Source organism: Vanellus vanellus (genome assembly GCF_965231255.1).
Source record: "Vanellus vanellus genome assembly, chromosome: 1".
In the NCBI taxonomy this organism is placed as follows: Eukaryota; Metazoa; Chordata; class Aves; order Charadriiformes; family Charadriidae; genus Vanellus; species Vanellus vanellus.
The window spans coordinates 134,206,182-134,224,384 of record NC_138905.1 but is presented as its reverse complement, the minus strand read 5'-3'; the positions used below and the strand labels follow the sequence as shown (position 1 = coordinate 134,224,384).

The 18,203-nt window shown below is 37.9% G+C and overlaps 1 protein-coding gene across 4 annotated transcripts in view; it reads left to right on the top strand.

Moving 5' to 3' along the window:
- CNKSR2 (connector enhancer of kinase suppressor of Ras 2) overlaps positions 1-18,203 on the top strand; it is a gene marked incomplete at its 5' end in the record, with an annotated part of 219,304 nt that overhangs the window by 60,242 nt on the left and 140,859 nt on the right. For all 4 annotated transcript variants that reach the window (XM_082491745.1, XM_082491744.1, XM_082491743.1 and 1 more), the window contains 2 exons: positions 1,034-1,121; positions 17,151-17,192. In XM_082491745.1, coding sequence (XP_082347871.1) covers positions 1,034-1,121; positions 17,151-17,192 — 130 coding nt within the window. The remainder of the gene's footprint in view (positions 1-1,033; positions 1,122-17,150; positions 17,193-18,203) is intronic.

The following is an 18,203-nucleotide window of genomic DNA, read 5'->3' as shown; positions in this document are numbered from 1 at the left end:
TAGTTTATTCAGACATTACAATCTTTGTGGTTCTTTGCGACCTTTTTTTGTTTTAAAAGTTTGGAGCGGGCATATTAGGCAGAAATGCCACCTTTGGGATGCTAATAATGCCCATAAAAGAATCTCATTTGCAACACTGATGAAGTCAAAATCTTGACTCCTCTTTGAGAAAATACCAGTCCTGCCTAGTCTTTCGCTACTTCTCGAATATAGAAAATAGGCTAAGTTGAGTTTGTAATTTAACACAGAGTTGTAGTACAGAAATCAGATGACTGCCAGCCTCACTAACCAAATACATTTTAGCAGTGCTCTAGAAAGCAAGCAAGCTTCTAGGTAGGCAAGCATTTTAAACATCCTAACATGAAGTTTTAAAGTATAGGATAGACGTAGGTGATGTCTGTAAGTGCTGGATTATGCTTTTCATTCCACTAAGTACAGTGTGAGGGGATCTTGGGTTGTGCCTCCAGTTTAGCCTTCAGAGCTGCTTCTGAGCATTAATGTATCTTTGGCTTTAAATATTATTCTCCCCTTTGAATAAAGATTTTACTACTTCTGAGTCCCTCCAGTACTTTTACCAGATATTAGATCAGGTCCCAAGAATCCCAGTGAATCAGCCAAATGCTTTTCTGATCTGATTCACATCTGGACACTGTTCATATAGCAGGTGGAAGCATTGCCTCCGGTTGCCTTTATGAGGGTGTTCCCAAACAAATGCAGAAAGCAAGGTGTGCTTTTTCTGGAGGAGTAAAGGCAGTCCAGAAATAAACTGGAAGGCTGTGAAAAATAATGCTTTTATAAATGGAATTTCTTAAAGAGGAACTTAAAAATTGCAAAATCAAGGAGAGGTGAACATTTTCCATGGATATGTATCCTGTATTTTACAATTTTAGTAGTACATTTTGGATATTCTGTGTGATTTTTAGTATTTCTAGAAACAACGTGTACTAAGCGCATTGTCCACTAGTGAAGCAAGTGGATGTATTATGATAATGTTATTCAACTTTTTTTTACTTTTTCTTTTTTTTTTTTTTAGATCACCTTTTGCTGCTGTCACAGATTACTCAGTAACAAGAAATAATGTCATACAGCTCTGTCTGGAACTAACAACAATAGTACAACAGGTATGAGACCATCTGCTTAGCAATTTATTTTTTCCTAAATTGTAAATGGCGGCTACCTTCTTAACACAATTTGGTGTTACTCTGCCTATGTCATTGCCTAACAAAAATAAGGGAATGCTGTACTAGGTAAATGCTTTATAAAAATTCTGTGTCCTGTTTTTTTTGGATTGTGCTGTGTAAATGCCTCTGCATATCTCAGTAGTAGATTCATCATGGATTCTCTGGTATCATGACTATAAATTTGTGAAATCTACTTGATAATTTGTATATTTAATTTCTTATATTTTCTCTTAATTTTTAATTAACTGTCTGGTTCAAAAGGTCTGTATGTATTGGACTTCAGTCATCTACTGTTTCATACAATTTATGTAATTTAGACACCTCTTAAGATGACACATGACTCCATGAGGCTATAGAATGTTGTGTGTGAATACATTTTTGTACATGCTACCTTCAAGAAATCCAGAAGTAAGTACTGAGAAGGACTTGCTTAATGGGCTTCATTTGGGAGTGCAATCTAGAGAACCTTCTCCACCCTTCTGTTGCTTCTCTGTGTGTGGTTTAGGTCTGTCCCTACCTTTGCCTGTTGTTCGGTTGAAACTGAAAATTCTCTCTTGCTGCAAGTTCAGACTAATGGTGATAACAGATTCTGTAGAAATAACCTAGGAAGTTAAAGTAGTTCTATTGAGTTGAGCATCATCATTTACCGTGATGCATGCATTTCTAAGACATGCCTGGAGAAGAGAAGGCTCCGGGGAGACCTTATTGCGGCCTTCCGGTACCTAAAGGGGGCCTACAGGAGAGCTGGGGAAGGACTGTTTACAAGGGTATTTAGCGATAGGACGAGGGGGAATGGCTTCAAACTGGATAGGTTTAGATTAAATATTAGGAAGAAATTTTTCACCGTGAGGGTGGTAAGGTACTGGAACAGGTTGCCCAGAGAAGTTGTGGAAGCTCCATTCCTGGAAGTGTTTAAAGCCAGGCTGGATGGGGCTTTGAGCAACCTGGTCTAGTGGAAAGTGTCCCTGCCTATGGCAGGGGGGTTGGAACTCGATGATCTTCAAGGTCCCTTCCAACCTAAACCATTCTATGATTCTAAGTCTGCTACTGATGGCTGTGAAGGGCCTCAGTACCATCTTATACCATCAGTTGACGATGCAGTGCAGCAGTGCCCATCACATGGAGGGAAAAGGCTCCAGAGAGGGTTGCCTCTCCTGGCAGTTTGGCAACAGCAGAGGGAAAGGACCACTGCTGCCAAGTGGAAGTTCAAGGGAGTGTTTGCACTTGAGAAGGTGGAGTGGGGAAAAAAGGGAGACAGTGGGCCAAGTAAGAGCACTGAGGAGACTTGTTATGGTTTTCAGAAGCATTACTCCAGACTGAGCAAAGCTAAACTTCTCCTATGGCCTCTTGGTGTGACTTTGTATGACGATGTTCTCCCTTTTATAAAAGAAATGCATTTTTCTGTGACCCTTTCATAAATGTGTGCGAGAAGAGGCATATTGCTAGTCCTGTGTGTTCAGGTTTGGGAAATCAACATTTCTCCCTCTTCTATATTATTAGTATTATTACTAATAATAATTTTCCCTCACTTGTGTGGGATTTTTGATGTGGAAATGGAGCATGGGCTGTTCCCTCCCCGCAGGCCACACAGCAAGGGTACCTGTTTGCTTCCCAGGCTTGAGGGCCAAAGGGTGCCCTGCTAGTCCCGTCCTTCAGCCTCCCGGTACTCCCCATTGGGCTTCTTGCTGTTACCCTGCCTCAAACTGTGACAGAGGTGCCAGCGGTGGTGGCTGTGGAAGAAGAGCCCGGGCCTTTGGTTTCTTGTCTGCCTTTTGCACGACATATATTTTTTCACCTGTTATCCTGTGGCTTGTTGTGCCCTTGTTGAGCTGTGAGAAAGGGTCAGTACTCTGCAGAAAGGAGGCATGGAGGGCATCCTTTCCCCTTGGCCAAACTGCTCATTTTCCACAGAAGTAGCTGTGCATCACTATCTAGTTTTTTAATTGAGGGGAAGAACCACCTGACCCATTTTCAGTTGTCCACTGTTAGTGAGAAAGTGGGTAGAATATCAACTGCTGCAGTATTTCCCAGGATTTAGCTCAGTATCAGTTCATTTTCTTACAATCCATGATACTGCTAATTTGCTATGGTGTAGGTTAATATTTCTCTGTGTATATTTTTCAGTGTGAGTGAGAGCAAATGTTGCTATTTAATACCTTTGGAGAACAGCAGTTTTATCTTTGCCAAAACTGACATGATTCCCAATCAGGAAGCGGTTCGGTACATGAATCCATACTTTGAAGTCAAAAGGAGCGTTTGTGCCTACATTTAAGCATGCTCTGAAATTGAATTGGGCTGTAGTCAGAAGAATGATAATGAAAAATTCCATTACTAGTCCCAAACACATGTGGTTTGATCTCTACTTAAAACAAATGCATTCCAACGTAGCATTTCAAAATGTCTTTGCTGAGCTTTTCTTTTGTATGATCACTGAACATGCTGAAAATTCTCATTGTGCTTTCTTCAGGCTGTAAATTGAATGTTTCAGTATCACCTTATCAGGTGTATTTTCTGTCTTAGAATCCGTTTTCTTTTGTATGCAAAGTACTTTATAGTACGTTACTAACTTACAATTATTTATAATTTAAATAATATATTTTGCTTGTGAAAGACCTACAGAAGACAGTGTTACAATTGTTCTTGTAACAGTAGCAAACAGCAGCTTTTTATAAAGCTTAGTGGTTTATTAAAAAAACAGTCTGTGCATTTTCTTATACCTTTGCCTTTTTTTTTTAAAAGACATTCATACAGTTTAAAAATAGAACTCCAGTATTCACCTTAGTAACTGAGCATCATCAGGACTGAAAGCTATTGTTTTGGTGGTGTTTAAGTTATATCTGACATTCAGATTTATTAACTGAAAATGATTCTTTAGTCAAGATGGAGGAAAAACTGAAATTAAGCTGTCTTACCTGAATTATTTTGCACGTTGTGAGGCTAATTGTAATGTCAGTGTTTCTTCATAGAATTGAGTGTTGTTGGGTGTTCGTCCCCTGTCCGTGTCCCATTCCCCCCCCTCCCCCATTATTGGTGCTAAATGGATAATGAAGAAAAAATGACAGAATTACAGCTCTCTCATAAGTCTGAAGTCTATGAAAACCTACTGAGTGTCTGTGCTTTAACCTTTAAATAATTAGAAAAGTTAAGAGTAATAATACCTACTTAGAGGCAGACTTTGGAATAAAATGCAGAATGGTACGTACGTTGTTTTAACCATTTCATTTTCTATGTGTGTTGCACATTGCCAGGACCCAACTAACAGGCCAACATGCAATGGGTATTTGCCAGCAGAAGCGGGTCCCTCAGAGCACTGCAAGTTATTATTGTAACCTGCTTTGCATTCTCACTAATCATCTGCTTCTATGCAGCTGTTTTATTTTGGCTTATGGATTCCCCCTTCCCCCCCTCCTTAGGACTTTAGGATATTGTTTCATAGGCACTTCCTGCAGGTTTTCACTCTTAATACCATCCTCCTTGCTGATGGCTTATTTAATTCAGGGCTTGCATTCTTGTTCCATTTTTATAATCAACTCTTCGCTTGCAGCAGAACACCCGAGCAAAAAATAAGAATTTGAATAAAAAACAAATCCATGAGACTATCATGATTTTTGCTCCCATTCTCTTGCACTCTCTGCTTTTCTCTCCTATACCTATCTGCCTCCTCATAGGAATCGGAGGCTGTGCTTTATCTGTACTCTGTTACACTGCAATAAGTAAAAAAAGCCTGTTCTTTCTTGATGGTATGAGATAGGTGTTAAAGGGTGTACAGGTTGGGGGTGGAGGGATTGTTTTGGGTTGTGCTTTTTTCCCTTTTTGTTCATTCATAAATTTAGATTTGTGTCGGCAGAGTTGTTCTAGTCACAAATGCATATAAGGAAGAACATGAGTGACTGTCATTATGGCGTTCATAAGTCTTGCTACTGACTTAGTTGGGGTGTTCAGCTTCAGAAGGTCCCAGGAACTGGTCCTTTTAAGTGTGCTTGTTTTGTTTTAGAAAGGTAGCAGTAGCTACAGTGATAACTGTAAGGAATAGAAGTTTTATTACTTAATAAAAGCTACCTACAGGTTGCCTATCATTCTCAATTCTCTTGTTCCTTAGGAACCCATTAATGTTTCACTAAAGAACCTTTCTTCCTTAGAATTAAAGCCCCGGAAATCTTGGGAATATCTGAAAAGTATAATTTTATTTTGACTTTGTAAGTTATCAGACATTTAAAGAAAACTCTACTGCTGAACATTGTAGTTCTTATTATTGCTGTTTAGTAATGATCATTAGTAGCGCTCGTCACATGTGTTTTACTTTCTTTAATCGGCTTTCACAATGATTTGCTGTGTTTGTTTAGTTTTAAAACCACTGATGTTTATCTCGCAGCTTCAGTGTCTTGTGGGATTTACTTAGCAAGATGCTCCAGCAGAAGCATAGCTGTAGGCCTGTGAATACTCCTTTGTAAAAGCTTCACTGCAATTACTTCTCTTCCTAAAAACCTTTTTGAAGAGGGATTATGTGGTGGAAGCAATTCTGTGTAACAGGGGTGGAGACAGAGAACAGTCACTTGGCTAACATGGGTCTGGCTTGCACTGTTGTCACAGAACATACTTCTGACATCATCTGTCAGCAACATTTGGAGGTAAACTTAGATTTTGGATGACACAGGGTGAGAATCTGAGTGATGCAATTTGGGAGGGGACATCCAGGATGGAAGATGGTGTGGAAAGACCAAGACAACCATCCACAAATACTCTGACTGGACCTGGGATTTTGAGCTAAAAGCCCTAATATAGACCACATACGGAAGTGCCTCATGCACTGCCTCAGCTGAGTGATTTGGAGGTTATTCCCCATTTAAAGGTGTTTGAGATTAAAAAAATAAGTGTCTGTGTACTCCATGCCCCAGTGGACTCACTTCCCATGCCAGAGGGTTAATCTTTCTTGGGCTTCTAGTCATTGCTATCTTTTAGATAAAAGATATTGAAAAGGATCACAAATTATTTCTTGAGTAATGCACTATTTTGGTATGACATTACATTTTTTATAATCAAATGGCTGTGACTTATGTGGTGAATGTTTCAAATATTAAGTCTCACTGAGAAACTTCAGTGCAGGCTTGCTTTCCAGTTTAAAGGATAAAAAGAGAATTTTTCTTAACCCCCTGCCCTGGCTCAGAATCCAAATACAATCATATAAAACGGTTCTATCCATTTTGTTAGGACAATACCAAGTACGTGAATAGAGAAGAGTAATTAATATCCTTAATACTGTTGTTACGAAGTATCTCTCATACAGTCTTTTCTCTCATATAATCTTTTCTATCACAATTCTTCACTTTTGTTTTTAAGTCCTAGTTATTAAGGATTTTAAGGACTCACTAAATATAGCTTAAAATTTTTTAATTTTAGGTCATACCAAGTAGCTAATTACCTCAGGTATCTTTAGCTAATAAACTGGCTTTAATAGTTTAGTGGTGTGAATGTTTGATTGGTTCCTCATTAAAGCTGCTTTGTGCTTCCAGATTGTTGTGGTTTTCAAAACAACACATGTTTGATGGAAACAGTTATGTATTAAATTTTAAGGTTTTTAATTTAAATTTTGAACACTATTCCTTCCACCCCAACTTAGTTATCAAATCCTTGCAGGAAAAACTTTGTTAGCCTACCATGGTAATGATCTCCTTCCTCCCCCCTTTCTCCCCTCCTCATGGTGAGGAGGCCGCATTCTTGGAATTTAAAATATATGTATGCATAGAACACTGTTTATACAAAACGCCCCGTTTCTGATAAGTGTACAAGTAGAGGGGTAAGTGTACAAGTGGGTCGCTAAAAAGATGTTGTGAAAAGCTGAAAACGGAACAAAAAAGTCCCCCTTCAAAACAATACTCAGGCATTATCTGTCTATAGTACATGGAGTTCAAATGGTATTCATATGAGAGTGTTATAACTCATTGCAAGTAACACTGACAGAAATTTAGACTTGGTGTCCTTCAACTGCTGTTCTTAGGCAAGATTTTCTGTTCATAAGGTATAAAGCAGTGCTCGGAAGTAGTGGTGTTTCAGGATATGTATTATCCTGTGCAGCTGTTTTCTTCACATTTAGAAGGAAGTGTATAATGTATAAGGTAAAATAGAATTTAAAGGATTGTTGGAAATTTGAAACTGTTTTTTGTTTACAGGAAGCTATATCAAAGTAGTATCAATTTGTGTTCTTTAGCAATGTTTTTCTCTTTTTCATAGTAGAGTAGCTTATTTCTCTATAGCACACTTCTGTGGAAAATTTCAGATGTAATTTAATGGAATGTGAAAAGTGCCTAAGGTGCTTAACATTGATGCCTTTTTCTGATTCTGCTGGTTTATTTCTGCTATTTTATTATACTTTTTTTCTCCCTTGAAATGGCTTACTTGTAGATATATTGTTGTCTTTTGATTTAAGATTTGAAGTCCTTTTTGGAACGGGATTAGGCACAGAATAGCTCAAAGGTTAAAACATCAATAATAGTCTATAGGGATATGAACCACTACTAGAAATAATTCAATGCCTCATTAGTTGTCATTGAGATAGATGCTGTAAAGAAAGTTTTTTGGTTTTTGTTTTTTTTTTTTTTTTCCCCCTAAACTTTTCTGGGATGTGACATTTCCAAAGTAGCTTATGAAGCTACTGCATGCTTTAATAAAAACCCACCCTGTAAAGTCCTGTGAATTTGTTAGCTGTGTTTTCTTTTCCATTCTTAGAGAAAGTAGTTTCTTTTCCTTGTGGGTGGAAGAAGAAAAACAAACAAACAAACAAACAAAACAAAACAAAACCCAAAAACAAACCCAACCCAAAACCCCCCAAAAGATTCTGAGTACATAAGATTAGTAACCAGAAAGCAAAAATGGTTTGGTGTTGGCTTGTTTAGTTGGGGTTTTTTGTTTGTTTGTTTGTTTTTTTTTTTTTTTTTTTCTTCCAGATTAACGATTGACAACCTTTGAACATGGGGAAAAATGAAACACAAAGCAGAATAATTTGTGGGAAAAAGAGTAGTCTCTTTGGTGCGGCATATGCTGGTAAATCAATGCAGTTGTTAAATTTTTCCGAGAAAGGGAGCCTGAGTGGGTTGGGGTGACAGTGAAAGAGTCACTGAAAGGGACTGTTGAGTTAATTCATGCACTAGTGGAAGCACTTGCAGAAAGTAGCAGAAAGTTGGTGGAAACTGAGATAAAGTATAGACAGGGAAGAAAATGTGTTTTAGTATGTCATATGTTTCCTTTAAATAAACCTTTTTTTCTTGGACTGATTGTTGTGGGCACTGTGTCAGTGCATGTTGAGTGGCATCACAGTTTTTATTTGAATAGAGGCAGACAGAGAATACGCCACGCTTCCTGTATAATTCTTTGTAAATGCTATATTTAATCATTAATGATGATGGATTAAGATTATGTTGGTCATATCAGTAGAAGTGAAGACAGAGCCTCTGTATTTCTTTTACTTTAGAAACTGATTTCCCTTTCCACAGGCAGTACAGTCTCTGTAACCAGGCACAGCGAAGCAAGATTTCACTGCAGTATAGTGAATTACAGAAACAATATGTTGCTAGGTAGCTAATAGAAGACTTGAGCATGAAAAAGTGTAGGGTCAATCTTTATTTCAGGAATATAATGTGAGATACATGTGTGTGTTTGCTTAAATCCATTAAAAAGACATCAAGAATGTCAGATGATCCAATATGAAACATTCAAGTCATAGCTGAGCCTGAAATGCCATCTACCTAAATATCATTACTTTTTCTCAAGTTCAATTAATTTTATTTCCTCTGTTGGCAGAGTAATCACCTGGCACTATATGCAACCTGAAATATTTTGCTGCAATTGTAGTTTATAAACCAGAATTGTTTTTCACGACAGTACTGCAGGAAAAGCAGAAGTGAAAAATTAATAAATTATTTACTTCTAAACGGTCTTGGAAGTGACATTAAAAACCTAAGAACTGCACAACACGTCATGCTGCAAACTTTATTTTGTGTGTCAGTGATAAAAGATTTAGTTTTAAATGCATGACGCTTATTTTTCCGAATTAGAGGTGTGGAGAAAAAGGGTGTTTCAACTTTGTTTCTTCTTCTTTGGATGGAATATTTTTGCCTCATTTCCAACCTCTCATCTGTTGATAGGTTCAGTGGATTTTACTTTTACCTGCTGAGAATGTCGCTGCCTAGAGAAATCGCCCTAAGAGCCAAAATTCAATTTAGACCATGTAAGCATTTAGATGCTAGCAGGATATATGAGCAAGTATCAATGTGATTTTAGTCGGTGCTAAAATACTTGCTATGGTTTCTTACCCAATGGTATACCAGCTCATTTTAGAAACAGCATAGCAGGAAGAAGTGTTACTCTCTGTATGCAAATTAAGAACTAATATGTGACCAGATCCCAAAGGAAAGCAAAATGATGTCTTTTACAGAAAGGAGGGTAGAAATAATTGGAAATGGAAAATTACTTGGGAAAGATAGAAGAAGAGAGCTTAGTGTACACATTGCATCTCTGTTAATCCAGCAAGCAATTTTCCCAGTAGTTGCTTGATCTGTGGGTGATTTATGTAAGTTGTGTTAAATTTTTGCATGAAGTATTCTGTTACTATGGTGATAGGTGCCGCTCCACGCAGATTGTTTAAGTAAAATTAAGGCAATTCTTTGTACTCAGTAAGCTGGGTAATTGCTATTAGTTTGTACACAAGGGCTATGAACTCAGGGAACTGCAGGTTCATTAACTATTCAGGGAAAGGCTCTAGACTTCTAGAAGCATTTGTGTAGGTTGCATAGGAAATGACCTTTTACGTAGCATGTATTTAATAGCTTGCATTATATTTTTCGTATTAGTGATTTTTTTTTTCCTCTTCCCTTAGTATCTTAAATGGCATGTGCTCACCATTCTCTTTGCTCCCCTCTCTGTCAGTTCTTACGCATGCTTCTGATGGGGGAGGACGGAGTGGGTTGCTGCAGGTACAGATGAGCCCTGGCTTCAGTGTGGAGGGGCAGGGAATAATAATAGAGTGAGTATGCCATAGACCCAGTGGTAAGAAACTGCAGGGATTGAATAATTGTAGCATAAGTGGGAAAGAAAGCAAATATTTCTGAACGGCAGTGGGAAGAAAATCGACAGGATTTGTGTGGGAAGCGGAGTTGAAAATGGCACCCAGGTTGTGAGCTTGTGGGACATAAGGTGGTGGAGTTGTTGACAGAGATGGGGAAAGAAGCGGGGAGCAGGGAGGCTTTGGGAAGAAACGTGATTTCAGCTTTTCGGCATACTGCGTTAGGGCTGGTGGCAAATATCCAGAAGGAAATTCTGAGCTGCAAATGTGAACAGAAGGGACGAGAGATCTGTGACTCATCTGCACAGAGATGATAATTAAAGCAGCATGATTTTAGGAGGCTGCTGAGCAATAAGGAAGAGGTTGCAGAAAAGAGGAGAGTTGAGGATAGAGCTCCCTGGGACTGTGGCAGAAGGAGGAGGAAGAGCCATGACAGGAGACTCTTCTGGAGCAGCTCAGTGGGAAGAAATTCAGGGAAAGCACATATTTTGGGACATTCACTTAGAAATGCAGTGTAGAAATACAATATATTTTTAACAATGGCTGTGTAATTTTAAAAATTCGTTTTGTATGGCAGCAGCCAAGGATTACCTATGAAGCGCTGGGTTGTTGCATAGCTGAAGAGGAGCTTGCTATTGCGTTTTAGGTAGTGAGACAGGAAAAAGGTATTTCCTCTTCCCTCTCTCTGCTGCAAACATTCGTAATCATCAGTGTCCCCAAGGCCCACACCTTTTGTATCCAAAGTCCCGGTAAACCTCTTAAAATCTAAGATGTGGTAAAGCACCTCAGGAAACCTCTTGCCTGTGTCATGTTCTTAATACACTGCCTGTTGCCAGAGGAGAGCGTTGCCTGCTTGCCAGCTTCTGTAGCTTTGGGGGTATTTTAAGTTTTTTGTTTCTCGTTTTTGTGAATGGGCATTGGAGGGGGTTGAACAGAGCTGTATTTCTGCCAATTTGTATTTTATTATTCTACCAATTACCCAGATATACCTGTAAAACACAGTCTGAGCACAGTTCTCTAATATCCTTCAATTTTCTAATCATGCTCTGTAGAACACAGCATTTTGCCATAGCCTATATTATATTGATCAAGTTTATTGTTTCAAAGCTGTCATTGTTTAATCCTGGCATCAGCTGTATCAGATATATTTTCAATGCATTTTCTAAGTGGTGAAAGGCTAAATTAACTCAACCTATCTTACCCTTGGACCTGTTTGGAAATTATGTACCACTGTCTTGGTCCAATAAAATCAATGAATGGTAATAATAAATGAAGGTACTATGAAAGCTGTAAAACTTTTGCCTTCTTCATATGTTGGCAAAGCTTTAGACTTTGTCGTTGTTGTTGAGAACTTTTGCGAGAATCTTCAGTGACGACTCCAGCAAACCTCAGTCTTATGAGTCTCTTGCCAGAGCTGAATTGGGCAGAATGCAAACCAAATGAACCTTTTTAGAGCCAATGGCATAAATTCCCTAGAGCTAGTGACAATTGAACAGGCTCAGAGTGGGCTCCTTGAAGCCAGAAAAACTTACTTTTGATGGTGCGGTGCCGAGGCTGAGTTGACTGGGAGTTATAATCTGAGCATTCTCAAGTTAATTATTTTTATTGTTGCTAAGTAGCAAGACCGACAGACCATCCATTTGACATATACTGCTATTAAAGGATTCGGTTACAGTTTTAATCAATTTGAGAAGCAAAGTGATTTAAAGGATGGCTTGGCTTAATTCCAACCAATGGCTACATTGCTCAAGGGAGATTTTATGTTAAAGGTTTGGCAATGCATGAGAGTCTGAACCCTCTTTTAAGAATCGTGTAATTCATTATTTTTGTTACAAATAGAGAACTGCAGTTACACAGTTTTGAACATTTTGCGTGACTTCAAAATAATGGTGACAGCAGTTCTATCAGGCATCTGTTTTTAAGCAGTGCATAAAATCTAGCTGTTGTCCTCTTAAAACTAGACATGGAAGATGTGTGGGATTGCTCGTGAAAAATGCATTTCCCAGGCAATTAAAATTGTGTTCCCAACCTTGCCTACATTTTATCAGCAAAATACTAGTAAAAACAATGCAATATACACAAACACACACATGTAAATTCAGTTGGATTGCAGAGGAAAACAAATGAAAAAAAACAGTGAAGAAGCTCCACCAGAAGGAACTCGAAAGCTGCCTGGAGAACGAATGCTCTCCTGGCAAGCTCTTGCTCTTAGCAAGTTGCTGCAGTTGACTCCGCCTCTGTAGCACCACACAACCTGCTTTTGAGCAAAGCTACTATCGTATGAATTTACAATGGACATTTTTTGGCTAACATGTTACTTCAGAATCAGGAGATCTGGTTTTCGGTTTTGACAGTCATGTAACCTGCTTCTGTATCAGCTCTGCCTAGGAAATTTCCTTGCATTGGAGGAAAAAATAAATTAGGATGACGAAATATACGTGAGCAACTAAGGCATTCTGCTGAACAAGAAAATACAGTGAATGAAGTCCATGCCCTCTCTTGAGCACTCTGATCTAAGGATTACTAGAAATTCTGAAATGTTGCTGAAAGAACTAATAAACATATTTCTCTAGTTCTCCCTTTTTCTATCCCTTAACTATTTCTATGTATATATTTTATTTTTTGAGCTAGCATAACTTTATTCTGAAGTTAAGTCATGGAGTTGACAGGAATTTAAGACGGCCAAGAAGAGTTCAGTGCAGCAGCTGCCTAGAATATGTGGCAAAACCACAAATAATAATAGTAGTAGTAGTAATAATAATGATGGTATGTTTCAAGATTATAGCCTGCGAGTACCCCGAGAGGAGAAGTGTTTGACAGGTAATTACAATAGGTAACTTGACAGGTTGCCAACTTGGACGAATAAACCAGATCACATATATGCAAGAATAGAAGTGTTTTCTGCTGAATATTATCCCGTAGTTATAGTATTGGAGAACTGCATGAACATTTTTTTCCTGTGGTATAAAGGAGCAGTAGGATGAATTGGCAGGTCCACTAGATCTCAGTACTTCACATTTTGAGTTGAGATTCAATCAACTCGGGTGCAAAGAAAAGGACTAAAGATTAAGAAAAGTGCTGGTGTAATTAGCTGACCCTATTCCCCACTCCTGTAACATACTAAACCAAATGTGTGTTTTTTTTTTTTTTTTTAAAAAGCTTTAATGGTGAGGGGAGAAGAAAATAAAATGGAAAAATAAAGTATCATAAATATTACTTTTGAAAAATAAAATCCATGAAGATTTGTATTTTATATATGTTGCATCACATGTGAATTGTTCTAGCAAAGTTTGGGTCAGGGTGGGGTGAGATGTGTACATTTTGCAGCATTGTCACCAGTTAGTGCTGTTTAATTCAGTGGGTTTAATTTAAATGGGTTTAGTAATTATTACTTATGACATTACAATAGGATCTTTGCAGGTAAAACTTGTAATTTTGGTAGAAATAATGCAGAATTGTGGTTATGAAGGTCAGAAGTTCTGGAAGAAATGTAAGTGATGCCTCTCAGTTGCCGTGTAGCATAGGTCTTGCTAGTCTTAAAAATAGGTTTTAAAATTATACCAGGATTGAAAGTGCAGAAGAACCCTCTCCCTGATTGTTGTGGTTTGTTCTTGCTCTTATTATCTTCCTCCTTTACTGCGTTTTTGTGTTTGTTTTTTTTTTTTTTTTTTTTTTTCTTTTTCTTCCATTTTTGGACCTCATGTTTCCCTTATTTAGGATGTTAGCCTAGTTCTAGCTGCCTCCACAAATGTCACTTATGCCATTTTTGCGTGAGGCAGAGCTGGAAAGAGTGACCATGAAAATCTGATATTAGTAATTAGGTTGTTCCATAATATTCCCCTTTTATTTCTTCTTCTTTGCAGATGATACTGTCCCGTTTTCCTCTCTGAAACTGCTAACAGCCAATATTTGACTACATTTTTGGGAAGTATAAATTAACACAGAACTGCTGTTGTTGCTTTACTAGCCACCTGCATTATTAATCTTTTCAAAAATAATGTGCATTTATAAGATAACTTTATGCTGTTTCAGCTGTTTGGTTAGATGAAGATGATATACCCCAGCTTTAGTTATAGTTTGTCAGTGGATATATGTGTGCAGTTCAGAGAATAAAAAGGTAAAAGTAAAATATCCTCTCCTTTCTGTATCTGTGCATTTCAGTTCAGGTGTAATCACAGTATTGTTTCACTAAGTGAACAGCAAATTGTTGGCTTGTGTAGGAGTAAAGCTTGGTTGCAGATTTTTTGTGTGTTCCTGCTTTTCTGAAGCAGAAAAAAGTTGATGTTAAACTTTCATATGATCTGTTTCTTACCTTAATTGCAATGTTTTGATACTGTGGTTAAACAGGTATTTAAGAAGATCTTTCAGGAGTAAGATATAGGCTTTGTGAGTAGGTATGGAAGGAAGATATGATCTCCAGCTGTGGGTGGCATGCTATTAAGAATACAAATTTATTTCTAATTGCATAGTTAGCAACTCTTTTTATAGTTATTAAGTGCTTTCAGCTCTTTTAGGTGAAATGAAATGGGTATGAAAAAGCAATAATTGTAAATGGTAAAGGCCCCCAGTAATAAGCATTCAGCTTCTCATTCTACCTAAGGGATTTTTGAAGAGGGTGGGCGCAGTTATCCTCAGTGCTTGCTTAAAGATAAATCACAAAGAAGTGAGTGACTTAAATCTAAGGGGAGAGAAACTGTTCACTATGAAAGAAAGTGACTTGTAGGTTTTGGTCTTGGCATCATTGAGAAGCAATCTCAGCCCTCATCTCCAGGGATAGCTGCAGGAAGTTAAAATGAGCTGGCTACGATGCAGGCATCAGCTTGGTGACCTTTTCTAGATTTCTTTGAATCCTGGACCTCAGGGCCGCTCTGGGCTATGCCGGCGTGGAACTTTGCATTGCTGCACATTTCCCTGAGTTCATGCTTGAATTATGCTTAGTTGGATGTCATTCATGTATGGAAGGAGTATATTTTGGAATTGTTTTTTTACCTAAGCATTGCGTTTGCTCTCTTCTAGTTTTTCCGTCTTTTATGGTTTACTGAACTTTTAATTCTTCTCTTGCCTGAATATGAAGATGTAGCATTAACAATCAGCTGTCCACTATGTGATGAACTCACTTAGCAATTCCTCTTCCCAGACCGTGGATTTGTAGGGAATTGTGTGTTGAGGAGAGAATTTAAGGGTGAGGCCACCTGCCCCTATACATAGACTGGATGCCTGAGAAGTTTTCCACTTGCTTTACTGTCTTTTGTTGATTCAGGAATATTTTAATTTTTATATAAACACTCTTGGTTTGTCAGAAATAAGCATATTTCTTTATCTTCCTTCATAATTCTGTGGAAGAGTTTCATTTCAAGGATGTAGCAGCATTTCTCTGTTATTCACTGGTTTCTTGGTTGTAAAAAACCTCTACAGCATTTAAGAACCCAGAATCCTTCTTCCCTTAGCAGTGAGATTTTTCAAACTGTATCTTCTTTAAGTTGCATGTTTAAACTTATAGTACAATCTTCCTATTACCAATGAAATAATGTCTGCTTAAAAGCACTTTTTTTTCAATATAAATGTTGCAATCCATTTCTACTATTTTTGCAAAATGATTCATAAGAAACCATGCAGAACGTAAATATATCCAGATTGAAAATGTTACACGCCCTCCCACATGTAACAATGAAATGTGTGTTTTGCTACTAAGATTGCAAATACTTCATTGATGTCTGCATATAATTAAACGTGTTAGATTTTCTTTCCGGCTGTACTTACTGGTGAATGTTTCCTGAATGCCAACAGCTGTTATTAGGAAAATGCTCCCTGATCAACCTGCTGCTTCTGCATAGCTTGCTTTACACAAGGCTTAAGAACACATTGGCTTTTCTTGCCTGAGTAACACTGGAAGCGGTTCGTGGATTAAAGGTTCATTTTCTTTAAAAACAGTTGCATATAACAAATTTTGTTTTCTAACAGGATAAACTGATTTAAAAATGAAACTTTAAACATGAAAACTTAGTCACATTTTTCATGTGTGGTATTAGGGAGGATATAAAGCATCTGTTCCAAAAAGAGTTTGCGCTAATTACCATAGAGCTACAGCATCTGATGAACTTAGAAAAGAGTGGTTCTTTCACCAATGTTGGTTGTATTTCATGTGTTGTCTGCCTTACTAATTCCATTTCTCTATATCCACTCAGATTTTGGTATGTCAGAAAAGCTTTCACAGCCCCCAGCCTCCCATCTGTTAGTCGTGCTTATAGAAACTGCCTCACATGCTATATAAGGTGACAACAATGTGCATGCCGTCCCCATCAGGATGTGTGTAATAGGATGGTCCAACTCAAGTTTCCTGTGCGTTTTGTATTCCACATTTGTCTTCTCTCCCATTGCATGGAATGTTATAAACAACCAGTGGTTCCCTTTTCTCTTCTTCCTCATCCCAGGGTCTTAGTTCTCTTCTTTGGCAGGGTGTTCAAACATGTTCGGCTCAGCTCAGCAGGAATTGTTCAGCTTAGTTTTCTTTCTCAGTTACTGAAGACCATTCCTGGTACTTCTGTTTTTCAGTGTCACCACTAGAAGCAGGTCATTTTTGTCCATGATCAGGGACTGCTGCTTGAAGCCAATTGTCTGGCATACATGTGACTAGCTGGTACATGCCAAAAGGATGGAAAGTGGAGGAAGATCATTATCTGTCTCAAGGAAAGAAGCCACGAGAACTAGTGAATAGATATAAACATTTACCAGCATTTGCTTTCCATGGTGGCTTTACACTTTGATAACGTGCATCTTTCCATTCTGTTTGAGACTTTGAAAGCTTTTGTTTCAGCCTAAAGACTTCGATTCCATTTAATTCTTTTTAAGGGTAAATCTAGGAAGGGTGTATGATTGGGTCAATCTAACCTGCCTTTTCTGCTTTACTTTTTCAGGATTGCACAGTATATGAAACAGAGAATAAAATTCTTCATGTGGTGAGTAGTGTTTGGATTTCTTAATACATATATTTGTATAGACTACAAGGAATTACTGGTGTGTATTGTGCTTTTTCTATGCAGTACCAGTGTGATAATGAACTAATCTGGGTATGACTGAGGGAATGTATGGAACTACTTGTGAATAGGCAATGAGGTTATGGAACCTGAATTTGGCATATGAGAAGGCAGGAACTTTGCAAGGGCTTGTGTTTGTCTGGCTCAGGCCCATCTGTTATTTGTAAACCATGGCCAGAAGAATGAGTTGGAAAAATGGCATTTTTTTGAGAGCGAGCCGGTTGCTAGGCTTCTAGGAAATCATATATTTATTTTAGTGATATAGCTTAATTTGTGCAGCTTTATTCCTAATAGGAGCATGGAGCTAGCCTAGTCATAAGAAAATTAATGCAATTCTTTTCTTTTGAATTCTCAGTATAAATACAACAATCTGTTCCCAGAATCTGTAGTGCTATTGATAACAAATAATAATAATAAGGCAGATGAAAGTCATCAGGGCATCAGAACACAGGATGAGTTTGAAAGGCTGATACTGCGGTGGATGGAGAGTCAAAAGCTTGAGTAAACTTTGTCTGAAAACTGCACCTAAGTTTTAGATATTAAATCGTGTTTCGTGTTGTGGCTGTAGTTTAGTGGGTACTAAGTTAACTCAGAGCTTGTTTCTAAAAGTTAGATATGAAGATGCTCTTCCTAAGAGTGTCTACTGAATTAGTTTAATTTATTCACTGTACTTTACATTTAGGTAGGTTTTGATATTTTACTTTTCTAATTACCAGAGCTTAAGCAACAAAATACTGCATTTCTTTATTTTAAAAGGTGAGCTTCCCAGTAAGTTTTGCTGTACCTTTTTTTTTTTTTTCCCCCAGTGGTCCCATACAAAAGCTTGGCAAGCTGAATTCTATAAGCTTTTGATGCTTTGATTTCACAGTGATGTGGAATAAAATGTCTCCTTGTATTTTTAAGTTTCACTGATATTTTTCCCCTTTGGGACAC